This window comes from Peromyscus eremicus, chromosome 20 (genome assembly GCF_949786415.1).
Source record: "Peromyscus eremicus chromosome 20, PerEre_H2_v1, whole genome shotgun sequence".
Classification (NCBI taxonomy): Eukaryota; Metazoa; Chordata; class Mammalia; order Rodentia; family Cricetidae; genus Peromyscus; species Peromyscus eremicus.
This window is the reverse complement of record NC_081436.1, coordinates 52,605,584-52,624,814: the sequence shown is the minus strand read 5'-3', so window position 1 is coordinate 52,624,814 and position 19,231 is coordinate 52,605,584. Positions and strand designations below refer to the sequence as shown.

Here is a 19,231-nt window from a genome sequence, read left to right as displayed (position 1 = left end):
TCAGTTTGGTTTATGTGTTCTAATTAGAAAGTAAAATGTGATATAACCATTGCTTTTTACATTTTTTCTTTAAGAAAAGTAATATAAACAACAAAATCAAGAAGACAGATCAAACCTCCAGGCCCAGCCACTACTGCTGGCTAGTGAGACTGTGCATCTTAGGAAGAATCTACTACTGACACTTTCCTAAACCAGTACAATTCCTAACTGCTTTACAAATACTTATAATACCCACAGGATCACTCTTGCCTCTCATCAAATAAGCTTCTTTTTGAAGCAGATGAAAATCATTACTGTAAGACAAAACAGGTCGAAATCCATAGAGTAACTGACTATGGAGTCCAAAGTCTCAATTAATACATCAACAACACAACATGTACAATCAAGGCTCAGGGAACATTGCTGAAGAAGAGGCAGAAAGATGATAAAAGCCAAATAATTGGGGAATTTGTTGTGAGACTATGTCTTCTATGTACGATATGGAGGCTACATCTATGAAACTTCAAGAATATGGCTACCTAAACAAGACCTGCAAAGTGATACCTCCATATGGCATGTTGTTATGGATAGGTGAAACCTCACAGGGACCCAACCCTAGATGAAGAGTTATAAGTAATTAACAACTGCCAAGGGAATAAGTATTATCTTCTTCAGGGATGTGCCCCATGAATGGATATCCAATATGAAGTGATTAGGCGTAAAAATTGTATACATACAAGCAATCCGAAGTAGACTCAGACAGTTATATTTATATCTATCTAAATGTATGTGTGTGTATAACAAGAATAATTTAAGTAAAAGAGGCTGTAGATTGTGAAACAGTAGGAGAATGGGAGGTGTGCCATAGGAATGGTTATAAGGTGCAGGAAAATGTAATATTTAATTAAAAATAAAATTAAAAGGTAAACAATATAAAACCATACAAAATAGAGAGAAGAAAATATTTGTCAATTTGCAATATAAGAAAAAAATAGAAAACAAAAAATATATACTACTGAGTAATGTAACCATTGGATAAAACCTCTTCTAAAGTAGCAGCAACATTGTTAACCTCCTAACTAACCTTATTGGCAGAAGAAGTAGAGACCATTATACATAAGAATGATAAAGATACCCCACTACACGGCCTATAGGATTCAAAGCACAGGAGGATATTAAAATCTTTATGATTATTCATTTCAACAATTGAAAAGAAAAAGAAAAAAATTAAAGTTATCTTATAAAACTAATCTATAAAAAAAACTATACAAGCTGGGCGGTGGTGGCACACGCCTTTAATCCAAGCACTTGGGGGCAGAGGCAGGCAGATCTCTGTGAGTTTGAGGTCAGCCTGGTCTAAAAGCCAGTTGCAGGGCAGCCAGATCTGTCATACAGAGAAATCCTGTTTTGAAAAACCAAAAAAAAAAAAAATTACACAGTAAAGAAAAAGGAAAGAAAGAAGGGAAGAGGATCATTGAGAAACAATAAGCAAAACTGTGCAGTTAAATGACATTTCACATAGATAGATAGATAGATAGATAGATAGATAGATAGATAGATAGATATACATATTTTTAGAGTTGTATTTTTAGAAGTTCTTAAAACCAGTGAAATGAATTTAGCAAGCTTGTAAATAATACTAGAAAAATATTTTAACTGACTGCTCATGTATATGCTAGTATCCAACAATTGAAAGATATAATTATTTTATAAATACTAATGAAAATTCTGAATTTAGCAATAAACACCCAAGACCTCTGTGTTAAAAGTATAATATTGCTGTTGTTAAATATCAGTGAAAACCAAGTATTCAAATAGATATTTGAGAGATCAGGTGTTCAATATTGATACACATAAAACTGTCCTTATGAATCGAGAGCTGCAAAGCCACCCTTGGTTGAGATTGACAAACTTTGAAACTTAGGAGACTTTGGTAAAGTGATATCAATTATTCTTATAAAATTTTTACCAGTGTTGATCATTCTAGAAGAGAAAACAATCTTAAACTTACATCATTAAAAAATACACCAACACATTTGAAGCATTTGAATAATATATCAAACTAGAAACCTTCTAGAATAACCTTCTAGAATAAACCTTCTAGAATAACCCAGCACAAAGTATTTTTTTAATAATATTGGAGGAAGAAAGCCCTAAACTGAAAGCAGATGATAACAAAAAAGAAAGTGAACAAATCCTCAAGCTGTATCTTTAACAAAGTTGAAAACATGCTTATCAACAGTTCTTATTAAGAAATGAATAAGTAAATCACAGATTGGGAGAAATGCTCATTAGTGCAGTGATCAATATTATAACCAGAACTGATTAAGAATTACAGTTCATATCAAAATGTGTTTCATTAAAAGTAATCACCCATATCATAAAGGAAAATCTGAAAATGGCCCAAAAGTCAATGAAATTTTGCTAGACACCAAAAATCAAAAAACAATGCAAATTCAAATCTGGTGATGAAGAGGGTATATAAATAAAGTTAGAGGAATTTTATTTCTGAGTACCTATAGGAATGAATATATAAGCTACCAAAAAAATTTACTAAAAATCCCAGACCAGACAATACTGTCCCCAGAGCAGACAATACTCCAATGACTGTCAATAGAGACTAACTGTAATATAATGTATTCATTAAGGGAATTCAGTGCTTGAATGAAACAACTAATACAGATACCTACAACAATGAGATGGAGTAGAATTCAAGAAGGTTTTAGCATATTTAGGACTTCACTCACAGAAATTTCTATAACAGGAAGAACTAACATATGGTGTAAATGCCTTAACCCAGCTTCAGACTGAGTACAAAATACATACATATCATGGCATATTATATATATACACATATATGATCTGTATAGACATATATTACAGCCAGATATAGATATAGATATAGATATAGATATAGATATCGTGGCATATTCTTTTTAACAGAATAAGAACAGAAGGGAGAGGGATGGCATCATGGTGGCACATGCTAGTGACACATGCCTTTAATCCCAGCAATCTGGAGGCAAAGGCAAGTGGATTTATGTAGAGAGACCCTATCTCAAAAAAAAAAGAAAGAAAGAAGAAAAGAAAAAAGTGAAGAAGAAAAAGAAAACAAGAACCATAAATATTGATTCTAGCTAATAATACAGATGCTAAGAAGTTTAATATTGATTAATATGATTTATGTTAACATTTATTGATGAGATATGTTGACAGGTTTTTTTTAAAGCTTTGAAAGATAAATGGGTATTGAAGCAAATATAACAAAAATCTAGTTCTATAATGGATCAGAGACAGATAAGCATCTGTTGTCGATTATTTTTCCAATTACAAAACCCATAGGAATCACTGAGAAGTAGAAAATAAAGGTACTGTATCCAGAGGAATAATCAGAAGAATATTCTGTTGACCACACTATGGCAAGAGTCTCTGGATCAGGAGGGTAAGCTGAGAAGGAATGCATGCTTCTGATCGGTTTCTAGTGCAGGACGGTAGGATTACATTGTCTGCAACCTTTCTCCATCCAGCTTAATTATGGGTTTATATTAAATGCCAATGATATAGCCTTTACTATATATTGCTTTACAATGATATTGTCTCCATTGACTTAGAAGTGTGGTTTGTTCATAAATATTTCTTCAATACCTTTTTCTAGGGAACATAGTTAGAGCATAATTGTGGCAGTAAATTCAGATAAGTTCATACACTTGCACAAAACAGCACATAAAATTCAATAATTGTTAACTGAATTGTATAACTATAAAATATATTTCTTAAATATCTTACATACAAATCTTCCAATTTATAAGTATACTTAGGAATTTGTACTTGAAATCAGTACAAGTAAAAGTACTTCAGGAAATATTAAAAAATGATTTTGGTCACTTAATCCCGTATTAGTATACTACAATTGTATTTGTTTACATTTTGTGTGGTTGATTTATAGTAGATACTGCTGAGTTCTTACCTATAAAGAAACTATTTTACAATTACAGCTTTTAAAAATAAGTTTTTACTCAAACTAAACCTTCTATATTTTAAACAATGATGTATTCATGTAATGTTTTCAAACTTATTAGGAATACTGTGTGTGATAACAAGGGATAATCTCTTCTACCATTCATTCTGAAGTAGCATTTTTAAAAAGCATATATTATGAAGCAGTGTTGAAATTAATACATAAAGTATCTAGCAAATGAATGAACAAACATTATTTGTCACTTAAATATTTTATGTCATATCTCGGAATAATTTCAGATAAATAAAATAAACACAAATCATAGTAATTTCTTGATATCAAAGAAGTACTGAAGTTCTTCAAGTGGTGGTGTGGTATAAACCATAATATTCTTTTCATAATAAAAGAAAATGGATAATAATTCAGTTTTGTTTTGTTTTGTTTCTGAGCAGATTTTTTTGAGAAAGCTCTAAGGACAAAAAAGATTCCGATGGTCTAAAACTACATTTAAAAATAGATTTTTATTAGTTTTAATAGAATAGTTTCAAATATCTTGCAATTTTATAAGCTAAAAGAGGAGAAAGATTAAAATGTAGATTTTATTTTCATCCTTAGTCATCATCTTAAGCAATTCCTTGAAAAGAGAACTGACCATTGGTTAGAATGAACTCTATGTACAGACATTTTCAGTAATTTGTTATAACCCTTCTCTTTTCACCATAGAAAGCGAGTCTCCCCATAATGGCGTGAGATTTTCGTTAGAAACACAATCTGAATGACTTCAAGGGACATCTGTTTTTTAACATGAGACATGTTAGCCTTAAACCTCTTCTGATTTTTTACAACCTTGCTAAATGAATCAAAATTGCCACCTCATGTCAGGGAATAGGTTCAGTTTCCTGTTCTGTGTGCTGGTTGGGAAAGAAGGTAAAGTGAGTTAAAATCACATACCTAGACATCGAGTTTCTGATCCACTCCACAGACCAGAGGAAAGGCATTCCCTCACAGCAGAACCCACAAGCATGAATCCCAAATCACACGTGAAGATGGCTGTGGAGCCATAGGAAGTCTGCGTTCCGATCTTATTTCCATTTGGAGGTGTCGGTAATTCTCCACAGGAGATGACTTAAAAACAGTAAGTAAACACACATGAGACATGGTTAAAATCCACTTGTCAAAAATAGCATGCTGCTAACATTTTGAGTTATCTTTGAATTGATTTTCTTATATCCAAAAATGGTATTTTAAATCAAGTTTGGATGTGAGAGAATAGAAAAAGAACATGATATAGTTTAATACATATTGTTTATGATTAGAGAGATTATAATTAATTAGTCCAAATCTTCTTTTAACTTTGAAGAGTGACATTATGTGTATGAAGTAGAATCTATTGTAATATCTAGAAATCTATTTTTATTGTCATCATTTCTTAACCTTATTATGTCAAGCCTCAGGGCAAGTATAATCTATGTTAGCATAGAGATTTAGAAAATAAACTATAAATCACACTCATGATTATAAGGAAATGTTATCCACAGACACTTCTATATCTGCTAGATATAGTATAGCTAGTTATCTGTAGTATTAAATTTATTAAATATAATACTCCCATTTGACCATTTATTTATTTATAAAATTTGGGTGTCGGTGCCGTATTTTATGACGTAGATTCATTTTGGATTCAGGTTAAAAGAATGATTAAGTCTAATGTGTCTTCTGGGATAAAATAACAAATAGGCAAAAGAAGTTGGGAAGAATTTCAACTGACTATCCTCTGTATATTAAGGTGGCTTTTATTAGACCCTGACCACATGGAAAAACATATATACAAATCAACTGATGATTTTCAATTTGATTAAATAATATTTTTAGGTTCATGTGAGTCTGGATCTAGCTGGTATTTCAAACATGTAATAACATTAAACCATCTCAACAGCTTTACAAAATAAGTGTTATGTTTTTCTTATTCAAGAAATGAGAATTAGAAAGAATATACATCATACAGCACTGTTAATTAAATCAGATGTTTTTAGATTGCCTGAGCTAAAGACCATTTCTGTAGTTACAGATTCTGTGGCCTGTTTAAAATGATTAATTCATCATTTAGTTTCATTTTTAAAAGAATGAATTCAATACATATAAAAACTAAAAATACTTTCAAGCAACTATTAAGTACACTATGAATATGAATATGAATATGAATATGAATATAATATAGCTGCTATAATAAGTACTTCAGCCATTTCTCACAAGTTATTCAAAGTATTTAGTAAATATAATGAGTAAACCTTAAAATGTAATAAGAATAAAATAATTAATGATTATTAATTGTTTCACTACTTGTGATGGTTCATACTTGTATCCTGGGAAGGCTTATTTGAGCCCAGGATTCTAAGGGTTGGCGGAGCAACATGTGGATGCCCCATCTCAAGGGAGCACTCATAAATACAAAAGAATCATTGTAAACATTGACATTGATTATGTTTTGAAAAAGAAGTAATTCAAGAAATTCAACCCCCAGAAAGAGCTTCTAAAACAAGCTAGGCATACTTTGGCAGTACGGTCTTTCAGTTCTCCAACTCCAAGTACCGTTAGGAAGGCATTCAATAGAAGCAGGACCAAGTCCATGATAACCAGGGTCACAGCTGAAAACCACCTTTGTTTTGTATTCATAATGGGATCCATTCACAATTCTCCATCTTCCATGTTCCAAGGTAAAGGAGTTGATGCTTGGACATGTAACAACTGGACAAAATAAAAGAATACAAGTGCTAATAAGGCAAAAGTATCCACCTCATTACTTAGGGATACCTAAAATGTATTAGGTAGGTCTTTTATGTAGCCATTGCTTTATTTCATTCTATAGTGTGCTCTACTAACAACATGTTTATTTTTTCCACATTAATCATTAATTACTTCCATTTTTCCAGGAACTGTTGGAGGTTAGTTTATTGGAAATAAACAGAGTTTAGCTTATTGATATAGAACATTACTAAGATAAGCATTATACTTTTAAAAAAGCTCTGTATACAGTTTATTAATCATGCCATTTTATAAAGCAAATTAAATGGTTACATAAAAATATCACCCTTGATACCTATACATACTTTGGAAAATGGACAAAATGACTGTTTTCTGTTCTTCAGTCTTTCATAGTACAAAAAAAAAAGATTATAAAATACTTTTATTTCCATCCTAGGACATTTCAGGGATTTGCTTTTAAAAGTCAACAGTGTGTACAGTTTCAAGTCATATAGCATACAAATTGTACACTACTGACAAATTTCAATGAACGTGCGTACCAACACAGCGAGGGGTCTTGTTATGATTACTCCATGTTCCATCTGATTGGCAGGTGGCTGTGGTGAGTTCCTTGGATGACAGTCTGTATCCATCATTGCAGAAGTAGGTAACTCGAGTTCCAACCAAGTAGTCTGTTGTAAGTATTCCCCCATTCGTTGGGGCTTTCGGAATCCCACAGGAAATTGCTAGAGTAAACACACACATACAGGCACACACATAATTATGGCAACAGAAAATGCAAAACAACTTCATGAAATCTGTAACTGTCAAACATGGAGAATTATTATTTGGGATTCTACCATGTTTCCAAAAGGAGATTCACAGTAGAGCACAAAAGGTATTTTCTGAACTGTACATTTTGAATAATTTATTTTAAGCTGATAATAAGAATTTAAGTTGGTGACTCTGTACACTGTTCTTGCTTTTTTTCTTGGCCTCTCTCAGCTTTTAATCATGTATCTTGATATTAGCATTCATAAAGACTATTGGGGATGCAAGTTGGGTAATTATATGGTGTGGTTAGTATACACTGCACAGCACTGAGTTAGATTGCCTAATTTGATAGTAATAATCAATAACTACTAAGTATCATGTACGGGGACCAGAAATTCTCATTTTTATGTTGTTTATAAGTAAAACTAAAAAGTCGATTAAACCCAAAAGCCTTTTCTTTGTCAGGTTACAATCGCCATGTGTGATAGGCACTAATGATAGTATAGTGTACATGGTACTTCTTTGATAAATAGTAGGCCAGAATCCATTCTCTTAAACATAACTGGAATCTTTCTGAATTTCATTTGCAATGCTTACTTTCAAACTATAATACATTTAATTTAGATGAGCACTAGCTTTTCTACGTTATGTTGTCATAATTAATTATATATACATATATTTCATTTTATATGCTTTCAAAATATTACATAGAATTTCTACATAGTGACTCTTGTCCATGTTTGCCCCACATTTATATAATCTGAATTTCCTAGATAATAAACAATTGCATTGGTACCCCAGCTAATGTCTGACAGCATTTAAAACCATAAATGAAATAAAATTCATTTAAACAGCATCAAAGGTTTTGATTGACAGTGGTGTCCTGTCTACAATATATGCTAGCACTAGCCGGGCGGTGGTGGCGCACGCCTTTAATCCCAGCACTCGGGAGGCAGAGCCAGGCGGATCCCTGTGAGTTCGAGGCCAGCCTGGGCTACCAAGTGAGTTCCAGGAAAGGCGCAAAGCTACACAGAGAAACCCTGTCTCGAAAAAAAAAAAAAAGAAATGCTAGCACCATAATAGAACAAACCTCACGGGAGTAACCAACTGATACGTCATTTATGTAAAGCTCATTCCATGAGTTGTAACTCCAACCCAAAACTGCTTGAATGACAAAGACCTCGAGAAAGGAAAGCCCAGGGACCGCATGTAAAACCAAACATTATTGTTCTAAAAAGAAATTTAAAAGTAAAATAAAATAAAAAAATACAGCCCAGCCATCATCATAGACCTTCCTCCTGCAGTGGGGGGAACAAATATAGAGACCCACAGGTAGACATTAAACAGGGAGAGACTTTGGAATACTGAGCCCAAAACAAAATGTCTCATCAAATCCCTTCCCTCATTGGGTCAAGGAACCCTGAGGAAGAAGAAGACTGTTGAAAGATTGTAAGAACCAGAGGGGGTAGAGGAGACCAATTAAACAAGGCCCTCTAAATCAGTGTTATTATTCCTGAATGTGTGAACATGCTGGTCTCTCCTTCTTGGGCTTCTTCTTGGGCTCTTTTCCTACTTTTTATTTGTTTTGTCCTATTCTGATATATATTAATTTTTGCTTTATCTTATTGTACTTTACTTATTTTATTATTGTCCCTTAGAAGTCTGTTTTCTAATGAGAGACAGAAAAGGAGTGAAAAACAATAGGAGGGGAAGTAGGGAAGAACTGGGAGGAGTAGATGGAAACTGTAATTAGGATATATTATGTTTGGAAAATAGCTATTTTCAATAAGAGGGGAAAATAAGATTATCTGTACTTCCACAAGACATATTAATGTATTTGTATATGTGTCATCTCAGTACCAAGTAGATTTAGTATGTATTATCTGGTATAACTACTTTAGTGCATTACCTTAAAAATCAAAATAGTTTTTAGATTGTGAATTAGGTTATACGTAAATAATTCTAGACTTACTTTTCTCAACATAGTAAAATATATCAAGTACAGAAAAATGTGTTTCATTTAATTATTATGAAGATCATTCCTGTTTATCTGTCTTTCAATTCAGAGTAAACTTACTATTAATTTTGTAAAATCCATCATATATATATGAATGGAAGATAATGAGTATAACTTAGTCAAGTCAATATAAACCAGGTAAAACTGAACAGAAAAATCCACATTACAGAATAATTTAATCTATTGTGATTTCCTGACCTAAAAATCCTGAATAGAAGAGTAACACCAAATCAAGAAATTACATAAGCAATTTCAAACAATTATGTTATTATCCTTTCTATAATTACAAAATCTCTAACCTACTTTTGGCAAAGTAAATGGTCCCATAATATCTGTTTCATCAATATTTATATTTTCACATAATCATGTAGAGAATTGTAATTTTTAATAAGCTCTCTTTTCCCAATACTCCTTGCCAATGATCAGGTATTTACTGAGTACACACGCGCGCGCGCGCACACGCGCACACACACACACACACACACACACACACACACACACATGCTCAGGAATACAAACACATATGAAAGTAAACATACCATACATGAACACACACACATGCACAAGAACACAAACATGAACACAATTATTGAACCTAGGTGGTGGTAATGTAGTATAAATGTAGTTAAATAGTATAAATTCCTCATATGTCTAGAAAAACTGGCTGTATTTTAGACCTGAAGTAAACCATGCCATTGTCAAATGGCTAGACAAATACCTTGTTCGCAGGTAGCTCCATTCTAACTTCTGTGGCTGTTTGAATGACAATGCCCCTCATATACTTGTGTGCTTAGTCTCCAGTTAATGAACTGTTTACAAAGATGAGAAGCAGCATATTGGACGAGGTGTGCCTCTAGAGATAGGTTTGGGGTTTCCAATGCCTATGCCAGGTCCAGTCTGTCTCTCTTTGCCTGCTTGTTCTCATTCTTGAGTCACTGGTATTAGAGCCTACTTCTTCAGGACTCTGATGTATACCAAAGACCAGCTGAAATATCCAGCCTCGTGGCCTGAAAAACTACTTCATTATTAAACTTCCCATTGGAAGACAGCCTTTGTTGGACTAGATGGACCACAACCATTCAAATAAACCCTCTCTAATGAATCTCACTCTACTAAAGCCAATATAATAAATATGTAAAATTCTTAGTATTACACCAATAACATATTTTATTTTTATAATATGAATATTATATATATATATATATATATATATATATATATATTTCCTCTAAATGACTAATACAGCTTTCAAGCTCAAAAAAGAGAAAGATTGAATAAAACTTGTTCAGGAGAATCATCTCTGAGAGGCTGTTATGATTACTTCTCTACAGAATACCAGGAAAACAGAGTTTATAAAGAGGCTGGAAGGGTAATGTGCCACAGCCTGGAGCTCACGCAGGTTCTGCCCCCAGAATGTGCTGCCCAGACGAGCAGTACGATCATCCTGACTGTGAGCAACAACAAGATATCCAAGACGAAGAATGGCTAATTTTCTTGATTCAGCACACTGGAAAGTCTTCCATGGTCTGTACTGCTTCTGGTGGCCATGTTGCGTTGTGTCTGTGGTCCCTGTTTCTGCTGCAGGCCGTGTTGATGCCTATCATCCATATTGCCCCCAGAGGCCAAGTTGATGTCAGTGATTCTAGGCCATGTTGATAGCCATGGTTTGTGTTGCCACTGGGGATCATGTTGATGTCCTTGCTCAGGGCTGCCACCCGGGAACATAGTGCGGCCGCGTTTCATGCAGCCTCCAGCTGCTGTGTGGCCGTCCTCGATCCATGATGTCGCTGGCTCTTACTGCCAGAGGAGTTTTGTTTTGTTTCTTGTTTTTTTGTTTTTTTTTTTTTTTCAGTGTATTGATAACAGCAGATCCATAATTGAGAATGAGAGACATTGAAAGCTTCTGTGGTAACCTCTCAACACCCCCCACCCACCAAGTCAATAAATATATAAAGAAATAAAAAAAAAAAAACAGTCCAGACAGGAATCCACTGAAGAGAGTCCTGAAGATAAAGACGCTAAAGTGTTGCTCTTCCCGTCTGATGGCTTCTGATAGGGCTGGGAGCTGGGAAGGTTTCAGTTATCCTTTCCTTTTTTTTTTTTCATTTAGAATGATTTTTTATATAAATAACATGTAATTGGTAGCATATGAGAACCATGTCAATATACTTGATGACATTTACTAGGCAGAGCTTCTAAATTTTAGTATTTTTATATTATTTTTGATCTTTAAATACATATTTTGTATCACTAAACTAAAAATGTCAGAAGCCTTAACTTATAAGAGTTTTCCACTTTAAGCCATTTGGAATGAATTGGAGCTCAAAAGATCCCTAATAGAAGAAGGATAGTGTTAAAAAAGAAAGAAAGAAAGGAAGGAAGGAAGGAAGGAAGGAAGGAAGAAAGAAAGAAAGAAAGAAAGAAAGAAAGAAAGAAAGAAAGAAAGAAAGAAAGAAAGAAAGAAAAAGAAAACCAGTCAGACCATTGTCTTGGGTCAGGAGAGTGAGAACAAAGCTGTAAGTCTGCATCTTTATTAAATATCTGTGGCCCCTCCCCTTGCCTGCCTGTCTATCAGGGACTCAGTTATCTTTAAGGAGCTGGTCACTAAGAGCTTGATCATGCTCCAATGAGTATATGGATAATACAAACTGGCCTTGGGATATTTTTTTTTCCTTTTTCAGTGAGGGAACAAGGGTAGAATGGAGGACCTGGAGAATGGGAAGTGAGTGTGATCGTGGTTCATTGTACAAAATTCCCAAATCATAGGTAAAAAATATTATATTGGGGGAAAAAGTAAGGCAATGCTTACAAATCCACTTCTTCCTCATAATAGCAAGAGTGCCTAGTTGTATAAGGGGATGGAGTTACTCGGTTCCTAATATTGGTTCTTTTGTGTTTGTCAATAAGGGGCTATCTAACGTTCTAAAAGAAAAAATAATTACGGAAACTCAAACACAGAAAGCCAAAGAAATTTTCTAGTCATAATTTGCTCATATAGATTAACTAAAACTGAAGTAAGTAAATATTAGGATGCCTAAGATATTGACCAGCAAGGAGAATAATTCATTAAAGAACGTAAACAAAGGTGACATTAAGAGTTTGTACTCCATGAACAGCTCTTCCCAGTGACCTAGTTAGCAATACTCAAACACATAGGTCAAACATACAACAAATACATTTTTACAAAATAATCTTTTTGAATGTTTTGATGAAAGCAAGAGATCAGTTTTGTGAGAAAGGTATTTTGAACTACAAATATTGTATCATTTTACAAGATCAAATGCCTTTTTTTTTCAACTGTACTTCAACTTGGTTATTATAATTGAAAACCATAAATAAAAATGATAACAAAGTAATGTGATACATCATGTTAAATGTGATATTATGTACGTAAAACTAGTTAAATTATAGAATTGACTTTAGGAAGTAATTGCAAAATTTCAAAAAGTTTGGGATTTTTTTTCTTTTAATATAAATCCAGTGGTTTGGAAGTATGATCAGAGTTCCAGATTGCCATGACCAGGAGGCTTGCAATCACCTGAAACTACTCCAGCTCTAGCATCCAAAGCTACCAGTATCTACAAACACCTACACTCACAAATATTCACACACACACACACACACACACACACACACACACACACATACACACACACACACAGAGACACACAGGCACACAGACATTCACAATTAAACCTAGTGAAAAACAAAACTTTTGCTTACATAAAGATTACATGCATGCATACATACACAAAAAAACACATAGACATAAAAAATCTTGTAACTATAAAATGAAGTTCAAATATCAAAAGATTTTAATGTTCATTCAAAGTACATGTGATTTGGGGCCATTTTCATATAATTTTACTTCCTACTATTAAAACATGATATCAACTATTTCTTTCCAAATGAATCTTAAACAAAAATTGTTACTAAGAAATTACACATATTATTGCTATTCATTGGTCAAAGGCAAGTAGACATATTGAAGTACACGAAACTATACCTCATTTGCATGTGCTTCACCTGTTAACTTGCTAGAGAAATAATGTTACTCAGAAAACTTACAGATAGGTTACTGCTTTCTACACTAAAGAAGCAATAATTACTTCATGTCACGTATCTTTACATATACTTATGGGAGCTAATTTTACATGAATTAGAAATTTAAATCTAGGTAAATACAAGAAACTATTGCAATTGTCTGGTAATTTCTAGTCCTCAGATAATTTTAACTTGTTTGATTTTATATATATATATATATATATATATATATATATATATATATATATATACATATATATGAATGATATATATATAATATATATCATATATAATTTATATATATATTTTGAGACAGGGTTTCTTTATGTAGCTTTGGAGTCTGTCCTGGAACTTGCTTTGTAGGCCAGGCTGGCCTTGCACTCACATAGATCCACCTGCCTTTGTCTCTCAAGTGCTGAGATTAAAGGCATGTGCCACCATCACCCGGCTGATTCTATATTTTAATTGACCAATTCTACAGTTGATTTTTCTATAAGCTCTCTCTCAAATTAGATGATAGTGACAACCCATTATTTATTCATTGAAAGTGTTCTGCCATTTTAAAATTAGAGCATTCAGTGTTGCTACAGAGACCTTTATATTCTATATTACATGCATATGTAATTTATAATGCATGCACATATATGCATATGTGTATACATTTGTATATATATATGTGTGTGCATGTATATATTCATTTATAATGCATTTTAAGTCAAGTGGTGGTGGTGCATGCCTTCAATCCCAAGACTTGTAAGGCAGAGGCAGGCAGAGCTCAGACTTCAAGGCCAGCCTGGTGCACAGAGGGTGTTCCAAGGCAGCAGAACTACACAGAGAAACCTTGGCTCAGGTGGGTGGGGGTTAAGCTGCATGCCATTATTTTGTATAATTTAAGTTTACTTTGGCTTAATTTTACTACCTAACTCAAACACTCCCCTGCCTTTTTACATGACAAAGTCAATTTTGTGTCTTTATGATTCTTCTCCAGAAATGCCTCTATGATGTGCTTCTGAATATGTATGTTTGATAATGTCTATTTTGTGCTTAAAATAAAAAAGATAAGGTCAATGTTTCATTAATTTTTGTTTCTATTTTGGGATAAGATACTTCACCTTGGCAGGCAGGAACAGGTGCATCCCATGAATGATACCCATAGGAGGATTTTCTGCACACAGCACTGCTTTTCCCAACGAGTCGGAACCCTCGATCACAGGCCCACCGAACCACACTGTTCAGCTGTCCACCTGTCTGACTGATGATGTAGCCATGAGGTGGGGATTCTGGTGTGCTGCAGTAGAAGGCTTTTCAAAGGAAAAAAATAAACAGTGCTTAATTAGCAATTAAAAGTTCTCTGTCATCCAAACTTATGAACAACTATGTAATTAGTGCTTACTTAAGAATAAGTCAGTTGTCATTTTATCTCAATGACCATAATACATTCCAACCTCCTTTAAAATGTCTATTTAAATTGCTTATTGGATGATTGACTATCCCTAGAGTCTCTCATAATGTTGACTGTCATCTAACATGTCTTCTGCTTTTAAATGCTTTCTGTCACCTGTGGATGTCCAAAAGCTCTGCAATATATTATCTAATTCAAGAAACTGAATTACCTAGCATCTGAAGGGCCTAAATGTCACAGTTTGGGAGTAAAATAGTAGAGCTTGTTGTTGACATGTTATAGTGAAGCTGTCTCTAGAGACATGTATCATAGTAGGGCATGAGTCTCATTTTGACAGGTGTTAAAATAGACCTTCCTACTTCATGATCATCTTTGAGACTTTATTTCAGTTTCCTTTCTGATGGAGTACTTATAGAATTATAAAAATTGCCAATAAAATAAAACTTTGCTTTTCCTGAAGTCAGAAATGACAAAAGATAATGTCAAGTAGCTTTATCATACGTATACTTTGGAGACTGTTCAGTTTGTTATGTTATAGTTAATTTTTGAAATATTTTCATCATCTGAGGACATACAAAGTAGACAATAAATAGTGATGAATAGGTTAGTTTTAGAATATTTATGTCACAAACTGTCATGTCTAGCAGGGAAAAAGTATGTCTTTAACATATCAAATATTTCTTCGTAACTAAAAGTGATATTTTTCTTTATATCTATATCAAAATTTGCCACAGATATTAATATAAATAAAAACTGATTTATATCATAATCAGTCTAATACTTTTAATTGTTTTGTTTTAACAATTCTCCTTTAATTTGTGACAATTATGTAAAACAAAATTTAATGTGACAAAATTCAAATATTTTTGAGTATAAGAGTAATAAAATAAAATTGACTTATTTTATACGGTTAAAACACTGATTAAATACAATCTTAAGAGTATCTCAGCCGGATGGTGGTGGCGCACGCCTTTAATCCCAGCACTTGGGAGGCAGAGGCTGGAGGATCTCTGTGAATTCAAGGCCAGCCTGGGCTACAGAGTGAGTTCCAGTAAAGGATCCAAAGCTACACAGAGAAACCCTGTCACAAAAAAAAAGAGTATCTCAAACATATATTTAATTTTAACAATGTTCTTTTTCTTCAAATTTATTAGGCTACATAATTTATATGCAAATTAACATTACCATTTAATTATAATTATTAACTCATTCTTTTTAAAATAAAAGTAACTAGGCAGGATTATTTTATCTACACATTATATGGACAGATATGTACAATATTTATTGATGTGTACAATTTTAATTATACTGAAATTCATAAAAATGAGGGAGTATGTAGTCTATCAGTGAAATGTATTATTTATTGATGATTCAGAATTATATTAAAACTATTTATAAAGCATTTAAAGTTGAAACGATTCATAGTGATCAGCATCCTGGGATGCACAATTTCAACACTGAAGAAAGACATGCACAGTTGATTCCGGACTATTCTTCTAGCCCAGATTTAGCCTTTATTATCATATAGGATTATAGTAAAGAAAAAATGCATCCTTCCTATAATAGAGAACAGTTTTTATTCAAACACCTCCAAAAATAATTACTGTGTCAAAAATAGTGTGCTTTATTATAAAAAGGAAAGAACATAAAAAGTGGTATAATTATGGCATGAAAAATATATCTTGAGGTCACAGCTTTCTAAATGTTATTCAGTTCAAAGGAACAATAATAAAAGCATTTTTTTGTCACGGTTTTTAAGTGTCTTCAAAATTCTGTCTTTCAAAATAAGAGATTTTTAATTTTCTATTACAAAAGATAATTACTAAAATAACATCATTGTTTCTGCTTAAACTAATTTAATGTTAAATAGTAATTTAAAAGGTCATATGATATGTTGACAACACTATGACAATTTTCTGACAGTTAAAGAAAACAAATCTATTGAAAAAATGAATTGAAATATTCAGTTTAATTAACCTAAGTTTTAAATACCTTATGAGCTTTTTTTTCCAACAGAATATCTTTACTGATTATTTGAGAATTTCATACAATGTACCCCAATCACACCTGCTTCCCTTTCCTCCCAGGTCCACCCTCTCATCTTTGTGCCCTCCCCAAAAAGAAAAGAAAATATACCAGGTTGAATTTGTATTGTCCACATACTCATTGGAGAATGGTCAAAATCCCAGTGGCCAGCCTCTTAAAGATAACTGAGACCTTTCCCACCCTACCCTCCACAAGAAGCCTTTAATGTGGTAGATAATTAATGAAAGGAGAAGGTGAAATTATTTTATCATGGAATGAAATTGAGGTATAGAAAGAGTACCCTAAATTTTTCAAAAAGCAACAATGGAGGGTCTGTAATTCTTATTAACATTGAACTAAATATTATCTAGATTCCTCTGTTTAACTGTTTATATTATTTTCTGGGTATAAGTGTTTGTCTACATGCATGTATGTGCACTAAATGCATGCCTGCTGCAAGCTGAGATCAACAGAGGGTGTCAGATCTCCTGTAAGTGGAGTTGCAGAAAGTTGTGAGCCATCTTGTGAAAAGAATACACATACTTGAAAGATCAATACATGCTCTTAATGCTGAGCCTTTCTCAAATTTATTTATTTTAATTTAATGAGTACTGGTGTTTTGCCTGCACATATGTCTGCATAGATATCTGGGTGAGCATGTCAGATTCCCTGGAATTGGAGTTATAGACAGTTGAAAGCTGCCATGTGGATGCCGGGAATTGAACCTGGGTCTTCTGGAAGAGAAACCAATACTCTTAACTGCTGCGTCATCTCTCCAGCCCCATGCTGAGCCTTTCTTAATCCCCATTTTAAGTCTTTAATAACAATTTCAACACTGACAGAGGTGAGATGGTTGCTAAAATTCTAAACATCACATACCAATGTATCTTATCCTGAAGCCTTTCTTGTTATTGCCATGATCTGCGGACCATTGAAGAAATACTTCGTGACCATTGCTTGTTACATTAAAAGCAGATGAATAATCTCCACTGAGGGAAATAAGCACTGGACTCTGAATATTTGGTCCTTTAGAGAGAAAATGATATAATATAGCTATAAATAAGTAATTATATCCCCGTTTATTTCCTGTGTTTATATGCTTAAAATAGTATGAAATATTAAAGTGGTTTAAAACCCGATGTACCTTATCAATAAGGGAAACCTAATGCAAAATAATTTTACTAAGCATTTTAATGGTTTCTTTAAACTATAATTCATAAAAATTATCAATCTAACTACAATCTTCATATTAAATAGTCCATTTAATTAAAATATATCTATAAGACAAAAGTGACATAAGCAATTGTTTGTACTGAACATTCATATGTACAGCTAGAGTATTTGGACTAAATTGATGAATATCCAGTAAATATAACCCATGGTTACCATCATACACCTGAAGAACATCAAATTCCTTTTCTGTCTGGAAAAATTCTATAAACATGCTGATATTATAGCCCTTTTCCACAGAGATGCTCCATGCACACATTTGCAGATTTGGGTAACTGTCAGGGTAGCCAGGACTCAATATGACTCCTGTAGAATCCAGTCGAAATTCATTGGCAGGACATAGCACTGTTAAAGAAGGCATCATTACAAGGATTTTAAAACATAAACAAAGACTGTATTCTTAATACCAAATACTTGCTTTATGCTCATTAACCACAAAGAAGACAATAGCTGGAATTTGTGTTAAACAACATTTTTATTGAGCTACTTAAAATAGGATGTGAAGACCTAAAAATTTGTAATATTTGTTTCTTCTCTCCATTACATTGAAAATGCCTTCTTTATGAGAAACATAAAATTAAATAAAAGATAATGCATTCATTTCCTTTCACTTCTTTACATTTCCCTAATTATTTCTGTATTCTTGTATCTTTCCTTCTGACTCTATCTATATGCTAGTCCCATACTTAATTCTCCTTACTTTCAACTCAATTTCTTCTCATTCTAAACTTTCAACACACTCACGTGCACGGTCCAGTAATAAAAACCACTCTCTCAAGGCTTATTTCATGCTCAGTTCTTTCTGGTCTCAGGAAAGTGAGTAAGCCATAGGGACTTTATACAGTTCCCAGTCACCAGTTATCCTGCAGCTCCTGGTGTTGGCTCTTACATGCTCACAAAAGCACAAATTATTAAATCATATTGCTTCTACAATATAAGACATACTGAGAATAACAAAACAATATAATTATGTTTTATTACCTCCACCCAAAGACAATGAATTTTAATCTTGGGTTCATATCATTTGTATATTAGAACAAACAGTACAGATATCTATTTT

At 33.1% G+C, this 19,231-nt stretch overlaps 1 protein-coding gene across 3 annotated transcripts in view; it reads right to left on the bottom strand.

Annotated features, from left to right (window-relative positions):
* Window positions 1-19,231, bottom strand: part of Csmd3 (CUB and Sushi multiple domains 3) — a 1,140,535-nt gene that overhangs the window by 68,250 nt on the left and 1,053,054 nt on the right. For 2 of the 3 annotated variants that reach the window (XM_059246844.1, XM_059246847.1), the window contains 6 exons: window positions 18,328-18,516; window positions 17,821-17,967; window positions 14,627-14,815; window positions 7,240-7,425; window positions 6,488-6,682; window positions 4,889-5,062 (listed from right to left, as the gene is read on the bottom strand). In XM_059246844.1, the coding sequence (XP_059102827.1) occupies window positions 4,889-5,062; window positions 6,488-6,682; window positions 7,240-7,425; window positions 14,627-14,815; window positions 17,821-17,967; window positions 18,328-18,516 (1,080 nt within the window). The remainder of the gene's footprint in view (window positions 1-4,888; window positions 5,063-6,487; window positions 6,683-7,239; window positions 7,426-14,626; window positions 14,816-17,820; window positions 17,968-18,327; window positions 18,517-19,231) is intronic. The other variant, XM_059246845.1, reaches the window with a different exon arrangement.